The 7,500-nt window shown below is 40.2% G+C and overlaps 2 protein-coding genes across 3 annotated transcripts in view; one reads left to right on the top strand and one right to left on the bottom strand.

The window, feature by feature from the left end:
- Nucleotides 1-3,988, top strand: part of LOC144978105 (uncharacterized) — an 18,246-nt gene extending 14,258 nt beyond the window's left edge. The window contains exons 5-6 of one of the 2 annotated variants that reach the window (XM_078923722.1): nucleotides 1,710-1,883; nucleotides 2,769-3,988. In XM_078923722.1, coding sequence (XP_078779848.1) covers nucleotides 1,710-1,883; nucleotides 2,769-3,005 — 411 coding nt within the window. In that variant the 3' untranslated portion in view covers nucleotides 3,006-3,988. The remainder of the gene's footprint in view (nucleotides 1-1,709; nucleotides 1,884-2,768) is intronic. The other variant, XM_078923721.1, reaches the window with a different exon arrangement.
- A 1,543-nt stretch (nucleotides 3,989-5,531) lies between these two features.
- The window catches only part of LOC144978106 (procathepsin L-like), a 10,477-nt gene continuing 8,508 nt past the window's right edge, over nucleotides 5,532-7,500 (bottom strand). The window contains exons 7-8 of the mRNA XM_078923723.1: nucleotides 6,699-6,868; nucleotides 5,532-5,663 (exon numbers count right to left, since the gene is read on the bottom strand). Of these exons, the coding sequence (XP_078779849.1) occupies nucleotides 5,564-5,663; nucleotides 6,699-6,868 (270 nt within the window). The 3' untranslated portion in view covers nucleotides 5,532-5,563. The remainder of the gene's footprint in view (nucleotides 5,664-6,698; nucleotides 6,869-7,500) is intronic.

Below are 7,500 nucleotides of genomic sequence, written 5' to 3'. Positions count from 1 at the left end.
AAGCGAGGACGAGAGAGACGCATGCGCAAAACCATTTTGACGTTCTCTCTGTAAGGTGACGTCCAATCAAGGGACGCTACTCTTCCGCTAATCTCATTCCCTATAGCAACGCTTAACATGTAGGACAAAACAAATCGCATGAAGGAAAAAATATTTGAGCTTTGATTTGACCGTACGATTGATTTGATTTACTCGTACCGAGACTTGAGATTTAATATTGAATGAAGACAAACATAGACTAGACTACAAATCTCATTAGGAGAAACGTGTTCAAATATTTGACTTCCGGTGCCTAATGCTAAACCAATCAAATCATTTTTATCTAAAGGAATTATTTAGCACAGTGAAGGTTTTCTACAATGAAGAGAGATTTTCCAAAGCTCCTGATCTCCGTCCCCCCCCTCTCCCCCATCGCCCCCGTCCCCCCCCCCCCCCCCCCCACACACACACACATTTTGAGATTTCAAACAAATCTAGGGAAATTCTTGTGTCAGTTGATGTTTAAAATAAAGTTTACATTTCAAATTTATCTAATGAATGGAAAATCTTTTTAAAAAGTAGAAAAATCGATTTAACGAGTTTTGGAAAACCAGCCTTCAATCGAAGGTTTGTGCGTTATTAATATTAACCAATCAGAATATTTACTGCTATTTAGCCCGTTCCGTTCTCTTTACTATCTACTACTTCCAGTCAACGAACAGGACTGGCAAACATTGATCCAAAAGCCACCTTTAATACATGCCAAACAGACAAATAGGTCAGCCTCACAGTGAATATTTATCACAAAATTTTGACATACTGATGAAGGAATAAACTAGTTGATTTTTTACCAATCAAAACATGAATTTTGTGACACACCTTCACACGTGCTCGGACAAACATTGTTGGTTGTTTATAAACAATAACGTGAATGAAATCCACCTCTCTCTCTCTCTGATCAATGTTATTGTTTTTATACCGCCAAATGGGTGACTAGTTATCACACAATTTTCTCGATCAGATTATAAACGTTTAAATTTACACATAGTTTTCTGTGTTAGTTCTATTGATCAATTGATAGAGCAGTGGGTATTTTACTTAAACACAAACCATCGATAGTAATACCTGTGTAGTTTGCTGTGTCTTCCAATTAATGCCATTGTTTACTTTATGACGAGAGGCGTGGTTATCTACCTGTCTATAGATAGTATGCGCTTGGCTAAGAAGCTCATAACATTGCCATCAGGAAATATAACCGACCAACACACAAAACTGTGTGTAAGCTTGAACGTTTATAGTCTGCCAAAGCAAAACAAAACAAAAAAACAAAAGAAAGCAACCCCCCCCCCCCCAAAAAAAAAAAAACAAAAAAACAAAATCCCTCCAAAAAACAAAATCAAAAACAGAATGCCGAGTGTGCCGTCAAAAATAAATCGCTCATTGTTCCAAGTGAAAAATTTCTCTTTATAGATAGTATGCGCTTGGCTAAGAAGCTCATAACATTGCCATCCGGAAGTATAACGGTTCAACACACAAAACTGTGTGTAACCATGATCGTTTATAGTCTGGTTAATACAGTTTAGTGAGAAGTACTCATAAACGCGGATGGCAAAAAACGATAACAAAGGCCCGAGTGACGTCATCTGCATACTATCTATACTAAATTTCATATTATGATACCCGATAACGCTATATTATATTATAGAATTTATGATCACTCTCATCTTTAGCTTAGCTCCCACAACATGGTCCATACCTCCAGCATATCAACCATCACGACAATGGGCAGGGCAAATCCAAATATGACGTCACAGAGGTCAAGGAGGTTATCCAAGAGACGAATTTTCCAGAGAGTGACCTTGGTCGTCTCGTTTGTTTACGTCATGTGCTATGCGCCTTTTGTGGTGAGTATGTTGCAAATGCTATCATTCATTAACGGTTTTTAAAACAAAACCACCCTCTCCCCCCCCCCCTCAAAAACAAACAAACAAACAAACAAACAAAACAAAAACAAAAAAGAAAACAACCCAATACTAAAATAATGGTAGATACCCAATGGTTCTAAATGAGTTTTTATCTTATCTTCTCCATTTCCTGCTTCCTTTTTATCTTATCTTCTCCATTTCCTGTTTGCTTTTATCTTATCTTCTCCATTTCCTGCTTCCTCTTATCTTATCTTCTCCATTTCCTCTTTCCTTTTATCTTCTCTTCTCCATTTCCTGCTTCTTTTTATCTTATTTTCTCCATTTCCTGCTTCCTCTTATCTTATCTTCTCAATTTCCTGCTTCCTTTTATCTTATCTTCTCCATTTCCTGTTTCCTTTTTATCTTATCTTCTCCATTTCCTGCTTCCTCTTATCTTATCTTCTCCATTTCCTGCTTCCGTTTATCTTATCTTCTCCATTTCCTACTTCCTTTTATCTTCTCTTCTCCATTTCCTGCTTCCTTTTATCTCATCTTCTCCATTTCCTGCTTCCTTTTATCTTATCTTCTCCATTTCCTGCTTCCTTTTATCTTATCTTTTCCATTTCCTACTTCCTTTTATCTCATCTTCTCCATTTCCTGCTCCCTTTTATCTCATCTTCTCCATTTCCTGCTTCCTTTCATCTTATCTTCTCCATTTCCCGCTTACAAAACAGATTCTTCTGGTGGTGGATACCCAATGGCTCTGAAGGAGTTTGTTCCTTATCTTTGATCTTATCTTCTCCATTTCCTGCTTCCGTTTATCTTATCTTCTCCATTTCCTACTTCCTTTTATCTTATCTTCTCCATTTCCTGCTTCCAAAACAGATTCGCCTGGTAGTGGATACCATCTACGATCGTGATAACCAAGACGGCCTCCATCACTCCGTCACACTCATCCTCCTCTTCATGGCCCCTCTCCTCAACCCCTTCGTCTACGGACTGTTCAACAGATACTTCCGAAAGACGCTCATCGACATGATAAGATGTCGGACAAAGTCTGGAGTTGAGACCTCTTCGACCTACAGCAATAATGGAGCCGTTGAGACTCTTGAAGCCGGATGAGTTGGTGGATTATTTTCCAACAATCCAGGCAGTCGGGATTTGTGACCATTGTCTCAAAACAATATTAACCACGTGATACTAAGCTGATTATTAAAGTGATACTAAAGTTGCTAGGTGCGGAGGACTGTAAAAAGCATTAAACAAAAATGAATATAACAGCTTCAACAACAACCAAAAATACCAAACACGAAACGTTTCGGGCTTAACGCCCTTCTTCAGCCAACAACAACATTTAAAAAACCCAATTGATCTATTATTTAGTAATGTATTTATGTGGGGGGTTTTTTTTTTGTTATTGTTTTTGGCTGAAGAAGGGTTTTGAGCCGGAAACATTCCGTGTTTGGTACAGAGATTTGTGACCCACCGCCTCAAAACAATATGATGTCAACCACCGTTTCAAAATGGCATTACGTCATCAGGACTAACTCGGTTGTGAATATTATAGATCCCTATACAGTATACAGCTACCCATATCTGATCTGGAGTACATCCTACAAACAGACCAAGAAACCAGCATGGAGCACACTATCGCTTGAAGCCTGACTTGCTCAAACACACAGAGAAATTTGTGGATTATGTGCGAATGACGCCTGATAAGTACAAATCTTTGTTTGAATTCGGTGTTGCAGATTTAATTGGAGAAGTGAAAACTTTCAAATAGGTAATCAATTTGGAAATAAATAGACCAGATGTTGTATGCCCCACGCAAAAAAGTGCAACTGTTTGCCGATCTCTCTCTCTCTCTCTCTCTCTCTCTCTCTCTCTCTCTCTCTCTCTCTCTTCTCTCTCAGCCAGGCGGAGGGTGTATTAATGTGATCCAGAGTTTAGTTTTCTTTTGCTTTTTTTTCTGTTTTTTTTTATCTGTCACGTCTCATACCATACGTTTTTCAAATACTTTTAAATCTCTGAGACTTAATTAAACTTGACTTACCATAATTTGGCTTTCTCTTTTATTCTCTTCAACTGATTCAATAAACTACTCATAATTGAAATGATATTTCATTTTCCAATGTTTTTATAATTTATTTTGAACTTTTGTAATGAGTTATGGGATGAGAGTGATGGTAAGCTGGCGCCTGGTTATCGCAGTGTAGATATCTAGTGTTCACTATTGAAAAAGTGTGTATGAAACAGTGCCAGTGAAGGTCCTGGATTCGAGCCATTTTGGTAAAATGAGTACTTGGCCGTTACAGCGTTGTCTCTGTCCGAAAAAAAAAATTGTAATATCGCCTAACAGGCGTCATGTCCCGTCCTAAATCTTAAATGGGACCACTTGTAAAGCGCTTTGAGCACGTTAAGTGGATATTGCGCTATAAAAAAGCTCATTTTTAAAGTAATAATAATAACAAGGAAGACATCAGTATCCCTTCGTCCATCACACCACTGGATAACTGGCCCCTGATGCAATGCAACACTGGTTGTTTTCATTCCTCCATCAGTATCCGTTCGCCCATCACACAACTGGATAACTGGGCGTTCGTCCATCACACCACTGGATAACTGGCCCCTGATGCAATGCCACACTGGTTGTTTTCATTCCTACATCAGTATCCGTTCGTCCATCACACCACTGGATAACTGGCCCTTCGCCCATCACACCACTGGATAACTGGCCCTTCATCCATCACACCACTGGATAACTGGCCCTTCGTCCATCACACCACTGGATAACTGGCCCTTGATGCAATGCCACACTGGTTGTTTTCATTCCTACATCAGTATCCGTTCGTCCATCACACCACTGGATAACTGGCCCTTGATGCAATGCCACACTGGTTGTTTTCATTCCTACATCAGTATCCGTTCGTCCATCACACCACTGGATAACTGGCCGTTCGTCCATCACACCACTGGATAACTGGACCTTGATGCAATGCCACACTGATTGTTTTCATTCCTACATCAGTATCCGTTCGTCCATCACACCACTGGATAACTGGCCCTTGATGCAATGCAACACTGATTGTTTTCATTCCTACATCAGTATCCGTTCGTCCATCACACCACTGGATAACTGGCCCTTCATCCATCACACCACTGGATAACTGTCCCTTCGTCCATCACACCACTGGATAACTGGCCCTTGATGCAATGCAACACTGATTGTTTTCATTCCTACATCAGTATCCGTTCGTCCATCACACCACTGGATAACTGGCCCTTCATCCATCACACCACTGGATAACTGTCCCTTCGTCCATCACACCACTGGATAACTGGCCCTTGATGCAATGCCACACTGGTTGTTTTCATTCCTACATCAGTATCCGTTCGTCCATCACACCACTGGATAACTGGCCGTTCGTCCATCACACCACTGGATAACTGGACCTTGATGCAATGCCACACTGATTGTTTTCATTCCTACATCAGTATCCGTTCGTCCATCACACCACTGGATAACTGGCCCTTGATGCAATGCAACACTGATTGTTTTCATTCCTACATCAGTATCCGTTCGTCCATCACACCACTGGATAACTGGCCGTTCGTCCATCACACCACTGGATAACTGGCCCTTCGTCTATCACACCACTGGATGACTGGCCCTTCATCCATCACACCACTGGATAACTGGCCCTTGATGCAATGCCACACTGATTGTTTTCATTCCGACTCATCTTGATGTAACCTCTTTCCCCCCATGTTGGACCAAAACTGAAATGGATCAAGAGTCAAAAATGTAACGATAATATTAATATGATGGCGGTTAACATGAACAATTGATGACAATAGTTGTAAAAATATTTAACCCATCTCAGAAAGAAAAGGGTATAGATAGTATGCGCTTGACTAAGCAGCTCACAAATTGCCATCCGGATTTATAACGGACCAAAACACAGTGTATAACCATGGTCGTTTATAGTCATGTTAATACAGTTTAGTGAGAATTACTCCAAAAAAAAAACAATAACAAAGACCAGAGTGACGTCAACTTCAAACTATCTATACAATGCTTTTGCTTTTCCTCCTCCTCCTCCTCCTCCTCCTCCTCCTCCTCCTCCTCTTCTTCTTCTTCTTCCTCCTCCTCCTCCTCCTCCTCTTCTTCTTCTTCTTCTTCTTCTTCTTCTTCTTCTTCTTCCTCCTCCTCCTTCTTCTTCTCTTCTTTTTTATATAAAAAAAAGTAAAATGTAGTCTTGTCCTCCTGGGGAGGGTTCCTGACTTCCTATAGTGGGCAGGGAGGTACTTACTGTGTCTTCTATCCCCCTATATCTGTTTTCCAACATGCTCTCTGTCTTTGTTTTGGAATGAGATTACTTGGTTTTGCCCTGGATACCCTGACAGTCAAATGTATAGTTAGAGTTTTGGGAGATGATAATTTTTGTCGTGTAAATCATCTCTCTGTTAAGCGCTGTATTATTTTTAATATTACATATTATATTGCTTATGATTTGAGTGTGTTCTTCTTGTGGGGAACCTGTGCTTGAGTCCGGATGAGACTTTTAGGGGATCTCAAAATAAGTACGCTGATAGTTTGCTCTTGGAGTCTACATGATTCTTATTTGAACCAGTTTCCATTTGTCTTACCCTTTCTATGGTGCTTTAATTGTAATTCTAGAACTTTTGACTATCCCATTATCTTCCTTTTTACTGGCACTTATATGACCTAAATATGTTGCAAGCGCCGTAAAACCCTTAAAACAAACAAACAATAATCTTGTCTTCTATAAATTTAGAAAATCGTCTTATTACCTATTTTTGACAAGCCAGAATTGTTTTCCCACACCATAAAAACCATATCCTACGACCAACATCTCGTGATTCAACTCCACACTGCTACAGTACGGCTCGTGGTAAATGCCCCCTTTGTACGTCATGAATGAAAAGTGGTCAGCGTCCACCATCACGGCTACGGGGCCCACCTGGTGAAAAAAAAGGGAGCTAATGTTATTTTATTAGCATGTTAACGATTACATTACCAACCTACAGCGATCGACGAACGAATGACGTAGAAGTAAACAAAAGATCGGTCATAATACTCTGAGGACATATTATCTTCGTTTTCTTCTACTTCGTTCGTCGATAGCTGGAGATTGGGATCGTAATCGGAGACTTGCTATTACTCAAAACATTACGCGAAAATAAAAGTCGATATCACCAAGAGAAAGCAACTCGTGAGTTGTATTCAAGAGTTCAACAAATGGAATCATTGTTTCCTTGAGCACTAATAATGACAACTCTCTAGGCGGTGCATTTACTTTTAAAATGACGTCAAAATACAAGTTCTAATGTCAAACTATAATACAGGCACTTATGTTGAAAACAACAAGAGATGAAGTGAGTAGGAAGGTGCCAGAAGACAGGCGTAGTTGTAGTACCAGTAAGGTCGCGGGTTCAAACCCCAATCACCGCCGCGAAATTTTTATTCTATATTGTCTTCTGGCACTTTCCTACTCACTTCAACTGACTTCGCGGAGGTTGTGTGCGTTGGACCCGCGATCTCAAGTTGTCGGAGAGAGAGAGAGAGAGAGAGAGAGAGAGAGAGAGAGAGAGA

This window comes from Berghia stephanieae, chromosome 8 (assembly GCF_034508935.2).
Source record: "Berghia stephanieae isolate SIO BIC M18660-M18661 chromosome 8, UCSD_Bste_1.3, whole genome shotgun sequence".
Taxonomy (NCBI): domain Eukaryota; kingdom Metazoa; phylum Mollusca; class Gastropoda; order Nudibranchia; family Aeolidiidae; genus Berghia; species Berghia stephanieae.
The sequence above is the reverse complement of the archived record's forward strand: the minus strand, read 5'-3'. Positions and strand labels throughout refer to the sequence as shown.